The sequence below is a fragment of the Saccopteryx bilineata genome, chromosome X (genome assembly GCF_036850765.1).
Source record: "Saccopteryx bilineata isolate mSacBil1 chromosome X, mSacBil1_pri_phased_curated, whole genome shotgun sequence".
Lineage (NCBI taxonomy): Eukaryota > Metazoa > Chordata > Mammalia > Chiroptera > Emballonuridae > Saccopteryx > Saccopteryx bilineata.
The window spans coordinates 127,518,652-127,543,035 of record NC_089502.1 but is presented as its reverse complement, the minus strand read 5'-3'; the positions used below and the strand labels follow the sequence as shown (position 1 = coordinate 127,543,035).

At 42.0% G+C, this 24,384-nt stretch overlaps 1 protein-coding gene across 2 annotated transcripts in view; it reads left to right on the top strand.

The window, feature by feature from the left end:
- Nucleotides 1–24,384, top strand: part of POLA1 (DNA polymerase alpha 1, catalytic subunit) — a 333,405-nt gene that overhangs the window by 197,725 nt on the left and 111,296 nt on the right. For both annotated transcript variants that reach the window (XM_066249441.1, XM_066249440.1), the window contains exon 35: nt 13,048–13,164. In XM_066249441.1, coding sequence (XP_066105538.1) covers nt 13,048–13,164 — 117 coding nt within the window. The remainder of the gene's footprint in view (nt 1–13,047; nt 13,165–24,384) is intronic.

Sequence of the window (24,384 nt, the reverse complement as noted above, 5' to 3'; positions counted from 1 at the left end):
TTTACTTAACCCATCCTATCCAAAATATTTCAATCTGTAATAAATCTTAAAAATATCAGTAAGATATATTATCTTTTTTGGACTGAGTCTTTGTGTGTTTTGTACTTGTGACACATCTCAGTTTGGACTAGCCAGCCACACGCCAGGTGCTCGGGAACCACACACAGCTATTGAGTCGCACAGTAAGCAGAGCAGGTTGGGGGCAGAGCACTGGGTAGAAATCCCGAGCCTGGCTGGTCCTACAACTGTGAGGGAGCACACGGAATCTATACTTTATCCTGGGCTTCATTTTCCCCAGAGTCTGAAAGCTTAGATGAGAGCTCTAAAGTCCCATTCAACTTTAAAATTTAGGGTTCAGATATATTCACATTACTTGTCAAGTCAAAATGTAATTGTGCTTGTTTTCATAGACAGTATTTCCACCAGCACTCCTAAAATTCTGTCTTCCTAAGTGATGCAAACTTCATTTTGTAGGGACTGTATCATTATCATTGGAGTAAGGTTCTTCATTTATTGGTTTGTTTAAAGGAAGGATTTACTAAGCAGCACGCATGTCAGCCATGTAGGAATCGGTCTGTTTTTAAAGTCTGGTTTGAGGGGCTGCTGATTCTAATGCTGCACAGAGGACTTGGGAAGAGTGAAAGAGAGACCCGCATATCTAAAGAAAGAGTAAATATTGAATGAGAAAGTGTTGAGAGAGGCTTTTAAGTACAATTCTATTTATAAAGTGTATTCTTCAGAAAATAGTAAACTAGCAGTTTTCTTTGAACAAGAGAGAATGAGGATCATATAGACTGTGGCTCTCAACTGTGGTCACTCATCCGAATCACTTGGGTTACTTTTTAAAATCCCAGTTCCCCATTCTGTATCGCAGACCGGTGATTCTTAAAGCGTGCTCCCCCTGTCAGCAGCAGGAGCAGTGGCAGTATCACAGGCGAACTTGTTAGAGATGCAGGTTCTCAGGCCCTACCCAGAGTGCTCTCGTGGTTGCACACGCACAGCCAGAATCGATTGTTCTAGAACGAGGAGTCAGGGCAGGATGGCAGGTGGGTTTCATAGTGAGTGCCCGCTCTCATCCTATGTGGCATTGTGGATGGAATGCAGCCTCCCGCTAGGTATTTGCCATTCCCGATTTTGGGATTTGGGTAATTTATTAACATCATAGAGGGTTGGATGTTGCAATTCACCAATAGAAGTTAAGCATCCTGTTCAGTTGGCCAAAGAGGAGAAAAGGGAAAAAAAAAAGCCCACTGGAACAGAAGCCACAAAAGGTTGGGGCAGGAGGGATCAAGTATACCAGGTGCAATGCTACAGGTGAAGACATTCCAGATAGCTTGAAGTTCCAGTGTCATGGGGATTTTACACCCCACTTTATGACCTGTCATCAAGTCTTTTTGATTGAAACATATGGAAGGCTTGTTCACCCCTTTATTACTTGGCATTAAAGGATACATTTCCTCCTAATTGGACTTTTGATAAGAAAGTACTTAACACAGGTATGGTAAATTCAGAATGAATTAAGCCAGAAAATAAAATATATTTTCCAAGAGGTTGGCACTGACTGAGAAGGAGTTCGTGTGTCACTTTCTTTTGATTTGTACTCCTCCAGAGAAATCACAGTATCTGTAATTTCAGAGGCATATCCTGGAGAATGTTATATTGTGATTTCTCTAAGCTGAATCTTCGAGATCTGTCTGGGAGTTTTCAGCCCTGACAAAATAAGAACGGACCTATTATAGTATCAGGTTCATTTGATTTTTCAGAAGTTAGCGGAAACGTGCAGATAGGCAGGCGGGGGACAGCGGGCTGTGTTGAGTGCATGTGGAGCTGCTTATTTCAGATCTCCACGTTGTAACTTCTGCCCAGCCCTTTCTCTGTGTGTTTTTCTCTTCTCTAGCGAAACATTATATTTTACATGGGAAAAGCCCGTTTTGATCATTTCCAAAAAGCTAGGCAGTATCACAGAATTCGTGCCTCTTAGAAAACACGGCTCCTTCACTATAAAATAGAACTTGCCTTTCATACCCGAGTAAAACAATTCTGATAGAACTTTTCTAATCATCAAATTTATCACAGGAAGGATAGTACTATTTTTGAGATGACATTTATGTGGATTTTTGTATTAATTTCTGAGTACCGAGTTGATATTTTTAGATTGTTTTGTGAATTGGGCTCTCTCTGAGTATAAAGTGGTTTTCAGCACATTGGTGCTATTGTTGAACATCTTCCTCAAATAGCAAACACATGCATTTCAACAGCTTTTTGGACAGAAGCACAGTTAATAATTATTTACAGGAAATATGTATGGTTCTCTCTTTTGTTTTTAATTAACATTAAAGAGAATCTCTTCTGTTCTGGCACAGAAATGATGAAAACTTCCTATCGGCGTGTAGACTTACCTTGTATTGCCAAGAGGAAAGAAGTGGCTTTTCTGTGAAGCTCAATAGTTTTTACTTTATTGTCTGCTACGAAACAGCTGCTGAGATCAGGAAAATGCCATCTCATCATTGAGCCTGGGGTGACCAGAAGAGGCAGGGGAAAATGACTGTAGCTCCCCGTCTGCCCTGGCTCTCCTCCCTTCTCTCCGTTTTCTCTGTCGTAAAGAGCAGGAGAACAATATTCTGCAATTAAGGATTCCATTAAGTTGAAGAAAAGAGCAAATGGGGGATGTTTGTTCTCCAAGCTGAAAAAATTTGTCTCGGGTGGGGGGGATACTGGTAGTGGTATAGCGAGAGGTGGGTGGAGAGACGAAGTCAGGGCTGTTTGTTGAATATACTGTTAAGGACTGTTACCATCCTAATTAATCAAGTTAGAAATTACAGCTGTAGTCGGTTTCCCCCCAATTCTTGTTATCAATTTTCTTCTCTTTTGAGACAAAGCAAATATAAATTTTGTGTTCATTTGTCATTCGTTCTTTGACTTCAGCATCTCTGAAAATAACAATGTAGCACAAAAGCCCAGTATTTACCTAGTTGTAATGTGGGTTGCCATGGTGTTTTGCAAATTATTGCAATTATGTTCACCATGCGAGTCGCCCTTGGTAACTGGCGAAAAAACTGATAATCCTGTTTTGAACAAAAGGTCAAATTGCTGAATAGAAAGTCTTGATTAACTAAAAGATGTACAAAGTGGAATTATTTCCTACCATTCAGAACTAGTTCTTGATCGGGTTTGGGGGAGGGGGTGAGTAAGTACATCTGATTACTGAAGTACAAAGCATTGAAAGGATGTTGTCTTGAGCCTTTCATGTAGTCTTAATGGTGGCTTTTTTGTCAAATTTACCCATTTGTGGCATTGAAAGAGGCAGCTGCATTTAAGCTGGAGAGACGGTGCTTTTTCAAGAGTTCAGCGCATGAAAAGTTCTCAGCAGTATCTGCAGTTTACTAGTAGCCCCTGGTCTATTAAAACTGATGTGCCGCATTTGAGTCCATTGCTCTCAGTACTTATGAACCCCTCTGGCTGATGATCTAATAAAGTGCTCTTACTGGACAATCTCTGATCAGCTCCTTAAAAAGGAGCTTGGGGGAGGGGCCGGCGGGAGAAGCCTCACAGACAGACCTTGGTTAAGCCAGGAGAGAGATGAGTGGCTATAAACCGAAAGTTTTGTCACAAAGATAATCTGTGCTAAGGTATTTGCCATGGGGTTTGGGGTTTTGTGCCCCAGATCCTCTAAGCTGTGATCATGTTTTCTTTTTGTTTTTTTTTTCTTTTTTTTTTTTTCTGGAAGGAAATCTTAATTTTATTGCACACTGAATAAGAAAAGATGAGAAATATCTGTTTGAAATTCAGAAATCCACCTTTGGGGATTTGTTTCTTAAATTACACGCATTCATAAACTCCCTGATTCTATGTTTATGTAAAACCAACAGTTTCCCAGGTTACATCCCAAGGTCGGGAAGATTTCTCCTCTTCCGGATCTGGCAGAGCGGCGGGGGTGGGGGGGGTGCATTTCCGGGGGGGGGGGGTGTCTCTTTTTTTTTTATGGTCACCTGAAAAATCAGTTCTCAAAACTTTTGAGAGTGTGTGAAAGTGGCATGAAAGCAAGGCAAACCTTAATAAGTTTGTGAGTTTACATTCTGCATCACCTAGCAACCCCCTGGCTCAGCCAGATCTCTCGTCTCCCCTCAGTTCTGTTTACAGACTATTCAAACAGCCCTTCGAAACCATGAAAGATATTCAGTTTCATTAGTACCATTCTCAAGGAGAAAATAATTAAAGTTAAATGAACAAACATTACCCGGTGATGGTTTGAACTTCATTCTGATTTTAAGATGCCCTTTGAGACAATTGCACATTATCATTCAGCTTGAACATTTGTCGCTTCGTGCGTATCACATTAAACCATACCAGTAAATTGTAGCCTGCAAACAAACAAACAATAAAAACTACTTTTAGCTAGATTTGAGCGAAGAAAGACTGCTTGAAATAAGGTTCTAGCCATATCCTCCTGATTGAATTTTTAAAAACTTGATTCCTCCCCTGAACATGAGCTGATCTGTGTGTACACTGAATAAAGGCAGGGAGGGGACATGGGGAACAAAGCAACTCTCTTTAAAATTGGTTTATTACCTACCTCCAGAGAGCCAGCATCATAAAGAAAAGGGTTTACATCATACTCCATAGAAGGCTGTGTGGATTGCAGTGAGTGGCTTCATTTAATAAATCATCCTAATATCCACTAATGCATGCCCTGCCACTTTCTCCTTCAGAATTGCTTATATGCTTAAATTGACCTATTTTTGCAATTTCTGAACTAAGAGAGTATATTTTAAAGGAAAAACTATCTTATGTGCCCTTTTTGTTTATAAAGCACATTCCCAGAAACTTCATCTCGGTCACAACGAAACACATGATATATATATATAGCTCAAGATATTTTGCAGATGTATTAGCACTTTGATTATATTGAAAGCTCTTGTCAAAACTGATTTCCCTCATTACTAAGGGTTTTCTGATTTTGAAAACAATACCTGCTGTAGAAAGTTTGGAAAATGCACACGGAGAAGAGAGCGCCTGGAGGTGCCAGCGACGCATTTCAGAGTGTTTCCTTCCAGTCTTTTTTTTCCTAAGTACATATTGATGAAACTCAACCTTGAGTTTACTTCTGAAGTTTATTTCTTTGTGTACATAGTGAGGGTGACGTTTTTGTCAAGAGTGAGAAGGCTTGGGAGCAGGGGTGGTAATGGAAGTAATTACATTTTCTTAGAGCCTTCAGCACTAAAATAATACTATAAGGACTAGCGTAGCCATTTTTCCATCTCATTCCATTTGATTCTTTTTCCCTTTTCCTTGCAGAAATGACTGTGTGCCTTAACTGGCACATCCCATTTATAAGCATTCATGTTGGAGAGTCAGACGTTCACTGCGGTTGGAATATTACATCCCCAAGTCACTTGTAGCTTCACATAGGAAGAGAAGTCTTTTGTGAAAAGATTTGTAATACAATAGAGATTAATGGGATGTGGAGAGGAAAATGCTTTCAGTTTCTCATAAAGTGAAAGCAAGGCTGCTCACAAATCTTGTATTCTTATTATTTGTATTTTGTTACATCTCTAACATCTATAGTACATGGCAAGGTTGCACGAGCTCTTTGTGCTTTGTTGACAGTTGACAGACAAAGCGAAATTATTCCTGAAGCAAGGTACTGTGTACTTAGTTGTGACCTATTACAGCCTAAGAATGTAGCTTGCTTTTGAGTTGGATGAATAGGGAGAGTATTTTATAGAATAGGCTTGAATGTACTAAGAGAGATTTTTAGCTGTCCATACAGAAAGATACATGTTCACCGTTGAACTTTTTTCCTCCCCAAATGTAATTTTCCATATAAAGTCATTTTAAGTATATTTTCCCCAGTTGCTTGCACAGAGACAATTTTAACTGCTCCAGTATTGTCCTACAGTGGTAAAATAAAATTGCTGGTAATTGTTGGCTTTCTCTGCTCACAGTATAGCAGGAGAAGATGGTTTTGCATGGGGATCTTTAGTGTCTCTCAGGTACATCTTCTGAGGCTCAACCTCTGATTACAAATTAAAATGACAAGGCTATGGTATTGGATTTGATGTGAGGCAAAGCAGAACAGCTTGCTAATTTCTCCTGTAATAGACAGTTGCTGAGGTTGGAATCCGTCCACTTGTAGTGCTATTCTATGTGTTTGAATGAGGAGCACTGTTTGCACCTAACCTATCATAACAGTTTGGGGGTGCTCCATTATCCTTTCAGCAACCCGATGGCAGAGTCTAGTCCTTGCACAAATGATAAGATCAATACATTTCAAATAACTTGGATGAAATCAAATGTGACTGTTCTTTGAAAGAGATGTCTTACTTTCAAAATCAATTTTAATAATATTCAGAATGCTTACATTGAGCAACGAGGCACTTTCCCCATCTGGTTTTTTTGTGTTTGTTTTTTTTTTCGTTTTTTGCTAATTTTTTTTAAAATACTTTTGTATTAACTTTGGTAACAGTTCGTTTCTATATGTATTTTTCCGGTGTTGCTCTTTCAAATTCTACCCTGGCACCTCTCTGAGACTTAATAATCACTCTTTGACATGCCAGCATGCTGCAGTATGGAGAATTTAACTGTAAATGCAAAATCGTGTTCCTGTTAAAACTTCCCCTGGAGATCTTAGAAAAAATTTCTCCCAGTTTTGGGTGCAAATGTGGGTCAGAAAGCAATTTGTTTTTTGATATTTCTGGAAATCCCAAATCACAACATGTCATTCTTCAAAGGCAGCTGTGGGCCCATACTGTGCACTGTCTATAAGAAGACCCATTTTATGCGGGGGATAATTCTATGACAGAAAAATGTGCCTACAAGGGAACCCCAGAACATTTATAAATGGTTTGGTGGTAAGAGCATCTGGTATTCTCAAAGTGCATCTAGTTTGGGGAGAAGGGCAGTCAGGGCCGTTACAGATAAATAGTAATGATATGATGAACTTTGAGAGCACACGTGCTGGCAGACCTGGCCCTGTGACCTTGTCATCACATGCCTGGAGAGCCTTCACATGTCACTGCCTTACCGCATTGAGGATTGTGTTGTCTCCTGAAAATCTCTGTGAACGCCACATAAAGCAAAGAGCACCTCTTCTTCCCTCACCATCCATTTTGCCATCTATAACTTCAAATCCACTAGAGTTTAATCAGGGAAAACCTGAACATTTCACTTACGTCAACTACATAGTTGCATTATTTTGCAACCATATTGAAATGTAGCTCTGCCTAAATTGTACTGGTTACTCGGTGTTTGGATTCTCCATTTTGCAATAACACCAGGTGGAAACTGACCCAGCTCTTCCCTGGTTGCAATAGTAGTCTGTAATAGTTCGTAGTCAACTGTAGCCCGCTCTGTTGTTCCCCAGTCCTGGAGGCATAAGTAGGGTGATATTTACACTTCCTGAACTCTCTGTGGGCTTTCTTATTTGATCCTCTTATCTCTGATAGGATATGTGTTATTACTTCCTGTTTTATAGACAAGGAGACCAAGGCTCAGAGAGAGATGCAGTGACTTAAACAATATGACCCATTAATAAATGGGAGAGGAAACTGCACTCGTGTGGTTTTCCCTAACTTCAGTTCCATATTCTTCACTGAGTGTGAACCTTTGTGCTATTGACTGTGGAGAACAGTACCGATTCCAGTGCAGAGCACTGTGTGCTCACTTGTAGCTGAGATACAGGGAGATTCACTGGGGTCGGGAACATTTCTTAGAAGAATGAAGTGTAGTGCTCAAGGATGAGGCATTTTAGGCCGAGCTCTACAGCATGAGGAAAGATAAGGAGGTGGCCATAGGCAAAACATGATGAAGGTAGAAAACAAATCGGATAGGGCAGAATTTGTGCAAGAGAATGATGAGAAAGGCAGAATGGGAAGAGGCTGTAAAGATTGGAAAGCCAGACCAAAGTGTGTGTTCTTAATACTCTACGGAAAGTACGCAGTTGAGTGATGGGAGTGGAGAGGCCTTGGGAATCCACATTCGCCTGTCTTTGCATTGGACGAGGGAGAGAACGGAGTCAGGGAAACCAGGTAGGGGCTGTAGCAGTTCATCTGCTCTGAGGCCTGGGTTCGGGTATGGCTGTCGGTAATAGGACTGTAAGGTCAGGGGGCAGATGAAGTGACTGGTTGGATATGGGAGGGGAAGGACCCCAGCACATATTTGATTCAAGAGTAAGAATTACTGTGAATTTTAGACCCCTTCCTTATTATTTCCATGAACTTGCTCTTGTGCATTTTTATTTTACTGCTGCTATTCATTTCATTTACAGAACTCCCCCCTTATCCATGGAGGACATGTTCCAAGACCCCCAGTGGATACCTAAAACCACAGATAGTACTAAAACCAATATATAGATATAGATATAGATATAGATATAGATATAGATATACTTTTTCTGTACATACATACCTGTGATAAAATTTAATTTGTAAACTTAGGCACAGTAAGAGATTAACAACAATAACAACAACATAGAAAAGTTATAGCAGAATACTGTAATAAGAGTTATGTGAATAAAGTTTAAACAAAATAAGGGTTACTTGTCCACAAGCACTGTGGTACCTCCACAGTCATCTAATAACCAAGATGGTTACTAAGTGGCTAATGGGCAGAGTGTTAGACAAAGGGATAATTCACGTCTTGGGTGGGATGGAGCGGGACTGCGCGAGATTTTATCACACTACTCAGAATGGTGCGCAACTTAGAACTTACATATTGTTTTATTTATGGAACTTTCCATTTAATATTTTTAGACTGGGGTTGACTGTATAGGTAATAAACCACGGACAGCGAACCTGTGGAGAAGTGGCGGGGCGGGGGAGACTACTGTATTCAGAAGATATTTCTGAGTACCTCTTACGCACCGCATTTCCAGGTCTGGATGTTGTCTGTGCGTGCATCCTTCTAAAAGTACAAATATATACAAATAAATAGCAGTTTGTGTTTAAGGGGAAGCCCCCAGGAAAGCCCCACTTTCTAGTGGAAATCGATACCTTTTTAGCATGTACAGACAGAAGCATTTTAGTTGAGGCCACAGAAATATAATTTAGCAATCAGAACCAATCAGCATTTGACGCAGTTTTGTACACAATGATTTAAAGGAATTAGTGATGCTGAGACTAAAACAACAGGTGACAGATCTTGGCATTTTTGGAAAAAATGGTTTTCCTATTGGGTAAGCTGGCTTCACCTCTTTTGAATGCTCTACTTATCAACATGGCTATGGGACCATCTGTAAACTTAATATTTTTATTTTATTTATTTACTCAAACACACACGCAACACATATAATTCAGAATATTTTTATTTTTGCAAACACCCCCAAATATGTATATCCATAAAAGGAGGATGCAGAAATATGTGCATGAAAATAAAAAATATACAAAGTATGTCAGTGACCTTATTTCTGTTGGTTATGACAGTGGGGCCCTTTGATATAGCACTGCATGATAAAATGACGTATTTGAATGGCAGACAACATCCTTACAGTGGTTCTGGAAATTTTTATTAAAGCTCAAACATTTTTATAGGTTGGGCTTCCAAAGAACTACACTGTATTAAATTTTTTTTCTTATATTGACTTGGCAATGCAGCGTTGAGCTGTACCTTATTTCCCACAGTGTGAAAGGAAAATAAGTTTAGTTTTGTCCCTGTGAGCGATAATTCAAAGTGAATTTCTACAGTGTTAGTATTTTCGTTCGCTTTAACACCCATGCATAGTAAAATTCACTGCGAGATCTTGCATTGCCTGATTTGCCCCATCGTGAAATATTTTCAAAGACCTGGCATATTTATTTTTAGCATCACAAATGTTCTCTGAAAGGCCGATTTAGTAAAGTCAGTTACTATTTGTTGGGGGGACAAAGGGTTAACCCAGATGTACTTGACACAACTGAATGGAAGCAAAGCACATATTGAATATGATTAGGGCCTGTTTGTCCCATATAAGAGTTTTGTTTAAAATAGACCAGGACAAAAGCTTAATTATCAAAATAAAACAAGAGGCATAAAGAGCTAGAGGCTTTTGATATTTTTTCAGCCCCAGTTCCCTTCACCTAGTTATCAGCATGTTTAATTTCCATGCATAATAGCACTAGTTATTGTTGTCATTTGTGAAGGGAGATTAACAGATAGTAAGTACAAACAAACCCGAATAAGTACTGAATAGAGAGAGGTGGCAAAGAAGAAAAGGCCTCTTTATCATTAATTGTAACTGGTAGGAAGTCTAGACAAATTCTGTTATCTGTTTTCTATCTGCTTTGAAAGGACGGTTAGTTAGGAGCTCCCTCGGTTGGAAATAGAATTAGCTGTTTGCTTTAGAAACAGGTGAGGTGACAGTGGGGCATCTCCCTCATTGGCAGCTCACCTAGTGAGTCCTGAAGTTGTAATAAATTGAGGGAATCAGATTTCAAAAACATCTGAAAATAACCTTAGCTTAGTGAGCAGTATGTTTAAAAAACTAAGAAAAAATAGTGTTAACTTTCAGGTTGTATTCTGGCGCTTAATAATTTGTTGTCTCAAAACATGATAGTTGTTACCTGTCTGCTTGCTTTTTAAAAATTATGTTTAGAATTGCTTGAGTTACAACTATGTTTGGCAGTTTAACTGATTGATATCTCAAAAGTGTGTAAAGCCTCAGGTGGCAAATATATAACAAGTCCAAATGAATGATAAAGGAGTCGTCCAGTCCGGCATTTTTTGTACATGGTTTGCTTGAAGTCTCCTGTCTCCTTTATTAATATGCATAAATGGTTACTTCCAGAAACAACTAGTCTGGCCTTTAGTGTTTATAGGCTGCATTTAAAATCTAACACTTGCTGCTGCTGCCAGCCCCACTGTCCCCCTCTGCAGTCCCCATGCCTAAATCAGGCTGAACCGAAGTGTTTTGTTCCTTAATTCTGAGGGGCCAGTTGTGAGCTGCACTGTTCACAGTGTTCTTCCAAGGAAATATGTATAAATACGTCATTAAATGTACATATCAATTATAAATGCTTTTGAGTTTTAGAAATATTAAAATGTGACTAGAAATGTGTCCCGAAATCAAGAAAATGTGATTCCAGGCCCTGGGGATCGTAACAGACAGTTGCCTAGGATACAGAGCAACTGGCTGTGTTTTCCAGTCTGTGGAGTTTCTTGTGGTAGTTTTTTGTCTAGGACGCATATGGTCCACGCGCCTCCATCCATCCCTGCTCTGTGTTGTTTCGATTTATAGTTGGTAGCATACAGCTTCTTAAAGCCAAACCATACTGATTGGCTTTTTTCTTTGTGTGAATGGACCTTGTTTTCCTATTTAGATTGTGGTCTCCTGAAGCTCTGTACCCGGGGACTCTTTGCCTATTCTCCACAATATTAAATATAATTCTGTGTATTAAAGATTTCATAAGGACTCCTTGAGACCCTCTACCTGAAAAGTTCAAATTAAATAATATTACGTAAACTAGTTCAGTCTGTTGACTGAAGGTGGGAATGCTGCTTACTGTGAATTGACTAGACGGATTCTGTATTCTTTAAAAGTAGCATATTGTAGTCAACAATTCTACAGTGCACTTTCTCTGGGCGTAAAAGTCACCAGTGGAACTGGAAGAACTGATTGGGATGCTTTCCCTTGAGTTTGGTTGTAGCTACTTCCAAGAAGAGCCTGTTCTGAGGAATGAGGTCATTTAGCACAGCAATGATGGGGACATCCCGCAGCTTTGGATTAATGCTACCTGGCCACATTAATAAGTGGTGGACAAAGGTCCCTAACATAATTAAGTAGCAATCTTAAATATACTGCTCTCCTCTAGGGAGAAAAAAATCCAACAGGGTGCTGAGTCTAGAAACAACAGAATGTTGTCAAAGACAGGGCCCTGCTGGTGGCTCCCGAGTGGGAGCCCATTCAACAAGGGAGCCTGCCTTGTTCACCTTCTACCCCTCATTTGCCTTAGACTTCTTTCTAATGCCTAATGCAGGTGACACTAAAGCCCCCACAGCCCCTGAGTTTTGCTCAACCCCATTTGGGAAGTCTTGCTTCCCTTGTTTAATAGATACATTTTATAGCAAAACAGTGCTGACTTGTGATAATAGGCATATTGTTATCACATCTCTGTGGGCAAATTCAGACGAGCAGCCAGGGAGGGAGAGCCAATTGCAGGAGAAACTTGCGGCGGAGTGGGCAGTAGCTACTTGAAACCACTGGAAAAGGGTGGCCCCTTGACGTTGTCCTTGAAAACATGCCAGCCATATTTATGCCTCCAGAGAACATGTGTAAAAGTATGTTTTAATTCTACGTGAAAGAGTTGCTTACATTTAGTCAGTGTTTCTCTTATGCCAAATATAGTCCTAAGCACTGTACTATATCACAACCGCTGCAACCCTGTAAAGCAAGTACTGTTGTACTCGTTTCATAGAGAAGGAAACTGATCTCAGCAATTTAGTAATCAATAGTTACTCGGCTGTTGGGAGAGGCATTTATTTCTACGGTATATTCTTTACTGTGGTCATGGTCTGTACTACTGAAGTAAAACCACTTGATTTATATCTGGGTGTGATCATATCAGTTTGGTTTTTTTTAAGATTTTACTTTATTGATTTTTATAGAGAGAGGAGACGGGGAGCGAGAAGTAATCGACTCATAGTTGCTTCACTTTAATTATTTATTGGTTGCTTGTTGCTTTTTGTATGTGCCTTGACCGGGCAAGCCCAGGGTTTTCAACCAACGACCTCAGGGTTCCAGGTTGACGCTCTATCCACTGTGCCACCACAGGCCAGGCATAATCATATAAGTTTTTTGGGGAGATACTTTTGTATGTAGGGTGGGGACTAGATTTTAAGAAAAGACAATAACACCTCGTGTAATCTCTTTTTTTTTTTGTAAAATTGTTGAGTTGCCTAACTCTTATGTTTGAGGTGTAAATCAAATTAACATATCAGGAAAGAAAGGTAAGGAGCTACCTCGGAATCTCTGAGGAAGGTTTGATTGAGATGATGCTATCTGGTAACGGAAGGGGTTTTTATTTGTATTGTTGATGGTGGTGAGAGGACTGAAGTGTTCTCTTTTTTTCTCTGTAGGGCTGGCTGATTTGTGAGGAGCCAACATGTCGAAATCGAGTTCGGCACCTTCCCCTTCAGTTCTCCCGAAATGGACCTCTTTGCCAAGTCTGCATGAAAGCGACGCTTCGACCAGAGGTAAGGGTGGCGTAGACAGTGCGCGGGACTGTGTGCAGTGGGCTGTGTTTGCCCGCTCCTTAGCACTATGAAGTAGATATTTGGAATCTGCTCAGTAGAGCTGCCCTACAACCACACGCATCTTTTTAAAATATCCACGCTTCAAAAAGATAACACTTTATTTTTTCACGTCATGAACATTCATGTATTTCTATCTAGGAGAGACTAATTCTCATATGGGTTACTCAGATTTCTGTGGTTGCCACATCATAATTACAAAGAATAGATACCATTCCTTTGCAGAAATTGCTGTTATCTCTGGACTAGATCAGAACCTTTTTCGTAAGAACCAGAAAACCTCCCAAACTAGGACCCTCCAGGGTTTACTCGAATGGGTTCCATTGTTTCTAAGTAGCAGCAGAGATCAGTGGTTCTCAGGCTTTTTTTCTGCCTTAATATATACACCTGCGCGATATGGCAGACTATCATTAGTGACTCTCAACTGGGGCGCACACGTTCTAAAAATCTCTTCCTCGTCATTTCCTTCAACCACCATTGACCCGAGCACTATTTCCCAAACTGCGGAGAGAGGAATGTTGGAAGGTGTTCTCTGCAAAGGGTTTTGTGATCAAGTACATCTAGTGAACTCTGGGCTAGCCGCTGTTCAACAGGGTTATTGGCGATTGTCTCGGAGCCTGTAAAATGATCGTGTGCAGGCTACCTCGCCACACATGACTGATGTGCCTCACTTTCCACACTTACCTGGCCCGAGGATTTGTAACGATTTCGGTGAGAAGAGAGCGAGAATAGGAAACCTGTTTATTTACTTGTGTTTTTAACACAGAGGTAAGGTTCTTGAACTAAATTTTGACTTCACATCTTTTCACTGGAAATGGTTAATAACACAGACTAGTTTTAGGAAAATGTTTCAGAAAATATATTGTCATTTCATAAAATTTAGCGACAAGTCAGAAAGTACGAATGGCTACCACCATTGTTGTGTATGCCCTAATTCTTTGCCTGTTCGTATCTATTTTATGTGTTTTCAGTCATAGTAGAAATACACTTTTTTTTTTGTATTTTTCTGAAGCTGGAAAGGGGGAGGGGAGGCAGTCAGACAGACTCCTGCATGTGCCCTACCGGGATCCACCCGGCACGCCCACCAGGGGGCGATGCTCTGCCCATCCGGGGCGTTGCTCTGTCGCGACCAGAGCTACTCTAGCGCCTGGGGCAGAGGCCAAGGAGCCATCCCCAGCGCCTGGGCCATCTTTTGCTCCAATGGAGCCTTGGCTGCGGGAGGGGAAGAGAGAGACAGAGAGGAAGGAGAGGGGGAAGGTGGAGAAGCAGATGGGTGCCTCTCCTGTGTGCCCTGGCCGGGAATCAAACCCGGGACTTCCACACGCCAGGCCGATGCTCTACCACTGAGCCAACCGGCCAGGGCCAGAAATACACTTTTGTATCATGTTTATCTCCTGTCAAGCATCTATCTGTGTTGCTACTTAATTTTCAGTACCGAAACTTAAGTGCAAATTTGACCATTATTGGGCAGTTTAGGCTACTTTCACTATCTCTTTACTAGAAAATGGACAAATTTCCCTGCCTTTTTTTTTGTTGTTGTTATTATTGTTATTTGAAATAGTTTTTAGGATAAATTCTTATCAACAGTACATATCAAAATGCATAAATACAGCCTGACCGGTGGTGGCACGGTGGAGAGAGCATTGACCTGGGACACTGAAGACCCAGGTTTGAAACCACAAGGTTGCCGCCTTAAGCATAGCCTCAGCTGGTTTGAGCAAAGGGTCACTGGCTCACCTGGAGCCCCCTGCTCAAGCCATGTATGAGAAGCAATCAATGAATAACTAAGGTGCTGCAACGAAGAATTGATGCTTCTCATCTCTCTCCCTTCCTGTCTGTTTCTCTCGCTCTCAAAAAAAAATTACATAAATACAATATGGTCAGGCTTTGAACTGCCAAGTTGCTTTCTTAATGGGTTTTCCCAACTTAACTGAAACCAGCACTTGATGAATGGACCAGTTTTACACCACCGTTGCAGCATTTGAACGTTATTATTCATTTATGTTTAACTAATTTGATATGTGTAAGAGCTCCTTGACAAATTTTGTATATCTTTGATAATTAACAAAGTAGGCTATAGATTTTTTTTAAACTATAGAACACAAGAGTTAGCTACCATAGCAAATTCTTTTTACCTCCGTTTCATTGCAAGACCTGCATCAGCAGGTGCAGAAAGAGAACAAGAGTATATCTACTTAGTGTGAGTCATCAATCCAATTGTAGACTCGAGGAGAATCACCTTGCTTCAAGGACCCATGCTGCCTTTGAGCCTTTACCATCTAGCTCATCAAAGTGAAGTTCAGTGAAAATTGAATTACTTCTTAGAAAGTCGGCCAGTTTCATGATTGCATTCTTGGTGAAAAAGAAATAAAAGGAAAGTTTAAGCTAGTAGATCAGTATCCTCCCACTAAATGTTGATGATGTTACTGGTATTCATTTAATACATCAGGCATTGATTATTTATTATCTTTTAAATGAGTGAACCAGCACAGGCATTTTAAAATATATTTTTTCTTTCTTTTCTTTTAAGTAAAATGAGGGGAGATAGTGAAACAGACTTCCCCATGCACCCCGACTGGAATCCATCTGGCAACCTCTGTCTGGAGCCAACACTCGAATCAGTCGAGCTCTTTTTAGTGCCGGAAGCCCCCACTTGGACCAGCTGAGCTATCCTTGGTGCCTGGGGCCACACTCAAACCAGTTGAGCCACTGGCTGTGGAAGGAGAAGGGGGCGAGGAAGGGACAGAGAAGCAGGTGGTCACTTTTCCTGTTTGCCCTGACCAGGAATCAAACCCAGGATGGCCACATGCTGGGCTGACGTTCAGTCCACTGAGCCAACTGGCCAGGACTTGAAATAGTTTTTTTTCCCTTTATATCCTTATCCTCAAAAATGGTGGCATCTTGGGAAAGCATTTATTTAAGTTATCAACCATTCTTCCCAGAGAGAAGCTTTTATAGCTTAGCTCATGGGGTCATATTGCACCTCAGAACATGACCGTTGTGAAGAACTGGAGGTTCAAGCATCCTGGTTGTGAACTGCCCGCAGCCATTCCTCACAGGGACCTTGACAGTAGGACCAAGCCCATTCCTCGGCAGTTTGAGTTGTTAGTGATGAGCAGGGAATTCCTTAATTCTATTTAAGAGTTTCCTAGGCTTTCCTAGTAAGAGGAAAAAGCTACACCTTCCCAGAAATACAATAAGTCCTCACTTAACATCATCAATAGATTTTATGACTATAAGCAAAATGATGTGTAATGAAACCACTGTGACCATGGGCTAATTGTTAGAAACAAGAGTAAAGCTCCTATGGCATCTCATCAATGTTAGAACTAAGTAACAGTATTTGAGGATTTGCTCCAGTTCCAGAGAAGTTCCAAAATCAGTGGTGCTATGGATAGGATCACTATAACTATCGCGGGCTTTCCAAAGCGTTACTTTTGCAGGATTTTGCTGATCTAGTTTTAGAGTTCTGAGTTGCTGTGTCTCAATTGTATATTACTTTCATTTAAGAATTATTTACTGAACACCCGTATTTAGGTACTTTGCTAAATGTTAGGGCTATATCAGTGGACGGGACATGTCCTTATTTGTAAAGCTGGTGTAGCATTACCTACATTATATAAAATTGCTATCTGGGCAGAAACAGGCATTGGTTGCTATCCATTTGGATAAAACCAGCTTTCCTAATGCTTGACTAATAGGGACTTGAAACAGGTTCCAGTGTGATGGCAAAGCACTTGCCGCTCACTGAGCCAATCTCATCCTCACATAATAAATCTACTCTCATTTAGTGCTGGGCTGCAGTTGGCTTGAGTACCTTCCAGAATTGACTTGGAGTATGAAAGCTGGCTCTTCTCCTCGCTCCTGTGGCCAGAATTATGAGAAGAAAGCTAGGACAATTTGGTTCCTAGGGTTTTACATATGTCTCGCTTCTCAGATATCTTTTTTTTTTAATCAGTAAACTTTTCTTAGCTTTATGGGAATTTAGCATTATACAAATTGCTGATTGTTTCCAAAGGAAAAATATGTTGGGTATTCTCTGCTACATAGGAAGTGCAAACAAAGACAGGAACGAAAACTTCAAGGCATGCATAAGTTCCTAAGTGAATGGAAAACCTGTCTACACTGGTGATAGAAACAAGACTTCCCCCAAGTCAGAGAATAAATATTTTGTTATCCCCTTGCTTTAAGTACATGGTTTTTTTACTTCTTAAGGTAGCCGGATTTCTATGGCTGTGTGCAGAACGCACAGGGAACTCTGTTATGTAATTCACCCAGAATAAAGTATAAGTTTTCTTTGGTTTTCATTACAGAACTAGAATTTTAAACTAACTTGCAGTTTCTCTTGCTAATTTACTTTTTTTTTGGGGGGGGAGACAGAGAAACAGAGAGAGGGACAGACAGGAAGGAGAGAGATGAGATGCATCAGTTCTTTTGTTGCAGCACCTTAGTTCATTGACTGCTTTCTCATATGTGCCTTGACTGGGGGGCTGCAGCAGAGCGAGTGACCCCTTGCTTAAGTCAGTGACCATGGGGTCATATCTATGATCCCACACGCAGGCTCAAGCTGGCAATGTTGGGGTCTCGAACCTGGGTCCTCTGCATCCCAGTTCGATGCTCTATCCACTGCGCTCTCTTATCCACCTGGTCAGGTGCTAATTTCCATTCTTTTTTTTTTTTTTTTTTTAGAATTTATTTTTTAATTTTTATTCTTTTACAGAGACAGAGAGAGAGTCAGAGAGAGGGATAGACAGGGACAGACAGACAGGAACGTAGAGATGAGAAGCACCAATCATTAGTTTTTCGTTGCACATTGCAACACCTTAATTGTTCATTGATTGCCTTCTCATACGTGCCTTGACCACGGGCCTTCAGCAGACCGAGTAACCCCTTGCTCGAGCCAGCGACCTTGGGCTCAAGCTGGTGAGCTTTTGCTCAAACCAGGTGAGCCCTTGTTCAAGCTGACGACCTCGGGGTCTCGAACCTGGGTCTTCCGCATCCCAGTCCAACGCTCTATCCACTGCGCCACCGCCCAATCAGGCTAATTTCCATTCTTGATGTGGAGATGAGAAAATGTCTACATGAGACTCCCTGGGCCATGGTAGAAATAATCTGTGCACTTGCAGAGCTCCTGGGGCAGAAACGCTGCGGGGCTGGAGCTACGTATTGGCGGAGCCTTTATGCAGTTGCTGATTCAACTAAATTTCCTGTAGGGCGCTTAGGAGGAAAGCAGTGAAATGACTTCCAGGCCTACTTTGGGACAACTCAAATATTTCTCACATTATCCTCAGTTGTGAAACTGTTGAAAACTTTTGTAATGGAACATGGGTACGTATTGGACTCTGGCCTCCAAGGGAGAGTTTAAGTAATGGGTTTATAATCATTTTGTGTTACAGTTTCAAAATGGCTATGGCTGAATGAATTGTTGGTTTGGTAAGTAGGTTAGGGACCCTGAGAGCGTTGTCAAGCTACCTGGGAGAGGGCCTTGTTTCTGTGTTAGATGAAAACAGGGAAGTACTGTAATGTCTTAAGGTAGTAACCATGAGTTGTGCAGGAAGAGAACCTTAGAACCATGGTGGAAAGTCTGAAACATTTGTGTCCAGTAGGTTACTAGACTGGGTTTGTGCCATAAAGAGTCCTTTGGATCTCTGTTGTGATTTCAGTGCGCTTGTTCTTTGATGCAGAAATTGCTAAATTCTGCAAAGAGCGTCTCTTACCACAAGCGGATGCTAGTCTTCCTTTTCAGTTTGTTCATCTTTGTATATTGAAGTGAAATTCACATAATGTAAAATTGGCCATTTTAAAAAAATTTAATTTATTGTGTTAACATGAATTCAAGTGTCCCATTCAATACAATTCCCTCCCCCCCCCACCCCGTGTCCCCCATTGCCCGCCCCTCCCCCCTTCCCTCTGGGATTTGCCGTCCTGCTATCTGAATCTCTGTGTTATGTATATGTCATTTCACTAATCCCTTCACCTTCTCTGATCCCGCCCCTCACCCCCTTCCCTCTGACAGCTGTCCCTCTGCTCCCTGTGACCCCGCCTCTGACTCTGTTCCATTCCTCAGTTCACTGTGTTCATTAGATTCCACGTGTACATGAGATCATATGATATAAAATTGGCCATTTTAAACTGAATAGTGCAGAGGCGTTTAATGCATTCACAATGTTGTATGGCCACCACCTTGGTAGTTCCAAAACATTTTCATCACCCCCCCGGAAATGCCTGTATCCATTAGGAATCATATAATATGTGACCTTTTATGTCTCTCTTTTTTTTCTTTTTTTTTTTTTTTTTTTTGCGACAAAGAGGGACAGACAGGAAGGGAGAGAGATGAGAAGCATCAACTCATAGTTGCAGCACCTTAGTTTTTCATTGATTGCTTTCTCTTATGTGCCTTGACCAAGGGGTTCTACAGCAGAGTGAGTGACCCCTTGCTCAAGCCAGTGACCTTGGGCTTCAAGCCAGCGACCATGGGGTCATGTCTATGATCCCACACTAAAGCCAACAACCTCAGGGTTTCGAACCTGGGCCCTCAGTGTTTCAAGCCGACACTCTGTCCACTGAGCTACCACCTGGTCAGGCTCAATATACTTTTAAAAGTTCATTTTCTTTTTTGTTAGCTGAGTAGGTCCTACATTTGGCCTCAGTTTGTGTCCAGTGTCTCATTCATTGCTTCTAGTTCATCTGAATGGCTTGACTCCTTGCCTTCAGTAAGCACTTGAGCGCCTATTCTTTTCCTGTTTTCTGAGCGCCGTTTAGATACTGCAGGTGGCTATCTTACTGAGCCTTCCCCTCCCCCTGCTATGCCCAATATTCCTATGTCTTCAGCCGGTTTTCTAGTGCTCTGCTTTCAGAACGACCCAGTCTAGCGTTTCTATCCGATAGAGTGAGGAGCCCAGGACACAGGCTGCGCGTCAGCTGCTCTCACTGGCACGAGTGTGGGGCAGAGGGTCCCTCCACCAGCAGCGTTTCCAGGTAGTCCATTTCTGTGAAATGTATTTAAGATGCTGTTAACTTTCTTGACATCCATATTCACAGTGTTGATTCCTTTTGAGCCTCCTGTACTAAAACACACACACACACACACACAAATTTTTTTTGCACATGCAACCTCTGGGCCATGTCATAGCAGGTTTTTTGAGAACAAGGTGGTTTATTTAGACTTAAGTTTAAGACTCCATTAGGAGTGTATTAGTTTCCTGGGGCTGCTCTAACAAAGTAGCACAAACCTTAAAACAACAAAAATTCATTGTTGTTGTTTTTTTGCTTCTGGAGACCAGAGGTCTGAAATTCAGGTGCTGGCAAGGATTTTCCCTTTGTCATATATCGGGAGGAATCCTTTTTTGCCCCCTTTTCCAGTGTCTGTTCATCTTTGGCCTATAGATGTAACCCCGTAGTCACTGCATGTGCAGTCACATAGCCATCTGCACCCTGGGTGTCGCCATGGCTTTTCTTCTTCAGAGGACACCAGTCATATTGCATCAAGGGCCCAGCCTAATCCAGTATGATCTCATCTTAACCTGATTTTATCTGCCACGTTTTTGTTTCCAAATAAGGCCACATTCATAGGTACTGGGGGTTAGAACTTCAACCTACCTTATTAGAGATACAGTTCAACCCATATCAGGTAGGAATTATACTGAGCTGAAGGAAATGGAGGCCAAAAGTAACAGCAGCTTAAACAGAACAGACATTCAGTCCTCTAAGAAACATTAATATTGTTTCATGTGAGCCTGACCAGGCGGTGGCGCGGTGGATAGGGCCTCAGCCTGGGATGCTGAGGACCCAGATTTGAAACCCCGAGGTTCCCAGCTCGAACGTGGAATTGCTGTCTTGAGCGTGGGATCATAGACATGACCCCATGGTCGCTGGCTTGAGCAAGGGGTCACTGGCTCAACTTGAGCCCCCCATCCCTGGGCACATATGAGAAGCAATCAATGAACAACTAAAGTGCCGCAACTATGAGTTGATGCTTCTCTTCCTTTCTGTCTTTTGGTCCCTATCTCTCTCTCTCTCTCTCTCTCTCTCTCTCTCTCTCTCTCTCTCTCATTCTCTCGTTCTCTCAATTAAAAAATATTATGTCATGTGAGAAATCTAGGTGCAGGCTTTCTGGGGCTGCCATAGTTCAGGAGTCCCCAAAATGCGGCCCCTGAGGCCATTTATTCGGCCTCCGCCGCACTTCCAGAAGGGGCACCTCTTTCATTGGTGGTCAGTGAGAGGAGCACAGGATGCAGATAAGAGGAGCACATCCGCATCCTGTGCTCCTGGAGTACTTACTGTATGTGGTGGCGCCGCAAAGCGCCACGTCACTCACGTACAGTACTACTTCCGGTGACGCGGGACGCATGCATCATGGCTCCGGAAGCGTGTCATATCACTTGTTAAGGCTAGCAGTGACAAATATGGAACTGGACATTGACCATCTCATTCGCCAAAAGCAGACCCATAGTTCCCATTGAAATACTGGTCAGTTTGTGGATTTAAATTTACTTGTTCTTTATTTTAAATATTGTATTTGTTCCCGTTTTGTTTTTTTACTTTAAAATAAGATATTTGCAGTGTGCACAGGGATTTGTTCATAGTTTTTTTTTATAGTCCGGCCCTCCAACGGTCTGAGGGACAGTGAACTGGCCCCCTGTGAAAAGTTTGGGGACCCTTGCCATAGTGGCTCCACAGCGACATCAGGACATGGGCTTCTTTCTGTGCATCTCCATTGTTGGCAATGCCCAGCTTCCATCTCAGGGTCACAGCATGGTCCAAAGTTGCTGCATAAGCTCCTTCAAACTGTTAATCCAAATTCGGAGGGACCCGAAATATGGAAGACAGGAGCAAGGTCCGTCGTTTACACATTAAAGCTTTATTGTCTAGCTTGGCCAAGCGGCGGGAACTCCAACAGAAATCTGACGGAGAGCGCGCCGGCCCTTTGTTCTACTTACTTTTTATAGTTTTGTAAGTGGGAAGTACAGAAGCAAAAATTGCAATTAGGAGCCCCTTACCGCTATTGGTTATAGTCATATGTCCTTTAACATGATAGGACCACGTTCAATTTGCAAACCATACATTATTTTGGAGAAAACAAAATTTACAAGTCAACACAATGGTAGAAAGATATCTCTTTACATATTAAAAGGTCTTCCTATATTTTCTAGTGTTCATCCGACATCTCTCTGTCCAGTCAGATGTATTAACCACATGCATTTACATAAGAGAGGTAGTTTCTGTGGGGACAAATGCCCACAAATGGCTCATAGTTATAAGAAAAGGTTTATTTTGGCTTTTCCCTTCTTGCCCCTGGCTAGCCATTCACCCCTTTCCCCACAGGTATGATGGAATGTCAGGGAATCCATGCTTTCCTTCCCTTTTCATTTACAATACAATGGCAAGAGCCATCCTGGTTATGCCAATCACACAGTACAGAAACTATATCTCATAATTTCTCTGCACACCTTAACCCAAATTAATAAAATGTTCTCCAAGCCTCCTAAAATATTAATATTAATTCTGTAGCCTTTGGTACTTTACAACACCTGGGGGTGAAATGGCTCAGTGGCTCCTCAAAACCATCGCAGGCTTCAAGGCAGAGACAAAGCTGAAGGCTCAAAAGGCTGCACGGCCCAACCATGTCAGTCCTTTGGGCAGCCTTTCTAGGAGTTCCACCCAACACTCCCGCTTACATTTCATGGGCAAGAAAGGCCTCTCCTGGGCAGAATAGGGTTTGTTTTCTATACAGGAAGAGTGGGCTGGGTATTGCAGGCTGACCAGCGCACCCTGTGACAGCCTTCCAGTGAACCCTGTGCAGTGTGCCCTTGCCCTTGCTCTGCTCTGCCCATCCCTGTGCCATTGTGGGGTTTGGATCCTGATCCTGCCATGTGCCCAGCCTTTTGTCTACTACAGATCCGATGCTGTGATTAGCCTTCCATCTTTTCTCGGCTCCAAAATATTGTTGAAACGTTGAAGTGCATTTATGCACATACTCGTGGATACGCGCCTTCTTTCAGATGAACACTGCTCCATTTTAATCAGTACCCTTTGTGTGGGACTGTTCTACCGCTTGCTAATTATCTTTGCTTCCAGTTTATCATTCTCCACAAGGGGTCTCTCTCAAGAGGAAAACCACAACGTTGATTGGCTACTGATGGTCTCATGGTTTTGTAATTGTTTTGGCCCCTGGAATGAGAAATCATGGGTTCTATCTCCTTTGACAATCTGATATTTTAAGCAGCATATTTAAGAACATGCTTGTTCCTACTCATTTTATCCCAGAGCCAGTTGCTTAAAGAAAGGGGTCATAGTTTTTTAAAATACGGTTTTGGTAAATGGCTAGGAGACAGCATGTAAGAGTCCACAGAGTGACTGTGGCCAAGAATCTTGACTAAAGTGGGAGCGATAAGACAGGACCGTAATACTATATAATCAGAAATGTCGTAGGATTTTTTGATAGACATTAACTAGTTATAACTTCATAAATAATTATTAAACCACGGACTGAAAAGAAACAAGAGGTGGCTTCATTTTGAAAATCACTTGCGAACTTTTTATTTACCTATAGTAGAAAAACAGAAAATCACAAAGAGGCCAGTAGGTACAGCCCCTACTGGAGAAAGTAAGGAAATAGTCCCCCATACTCTGGTGACCGAAGTGACAGAGAAGCAGTCAGAGCTTTGTGCTGGCGGCGCCCCCTAAGCAGTGAGGTAGGACCGCTAACAGGGAGATAAGAAGTCCTTGTTAGACCACAGCAGTGATTCTCTCCTGGGGGACAGTTTGTGGTCACAACTTGGTGCATGGTGGTGGGTGCTCCTGGCATCTAGTGGGTGGAGGCCAGGGATGCCGCTGAGTACCCGACAGTGCACAGAGCAGCCCCCCACCAAGCAGCCGTCCAGCCCTGAACATCAGTAGTGCCAAGGCTGAAAAACCCCTGACCAGAGCAGTGCGTGGATCTAGTCTGATGCCCCAGGAGCAGAATTTGGAGGCGGTTAGACAAGTAGACATTTTGAAGAGCAGGCACATTCTGTAACAGCAGCTGTGATTGGTTGGGCACAGAGCCCGAGCGACATATGGATTTTCAGGTCCATTGAAGGTATAAGGGGCAAGGTATCTAGAAGATGCGAACAGGTATAAAAGTGGACCACCTTGCCCCTGGGGCAGTTGCTAGGTTGGGAG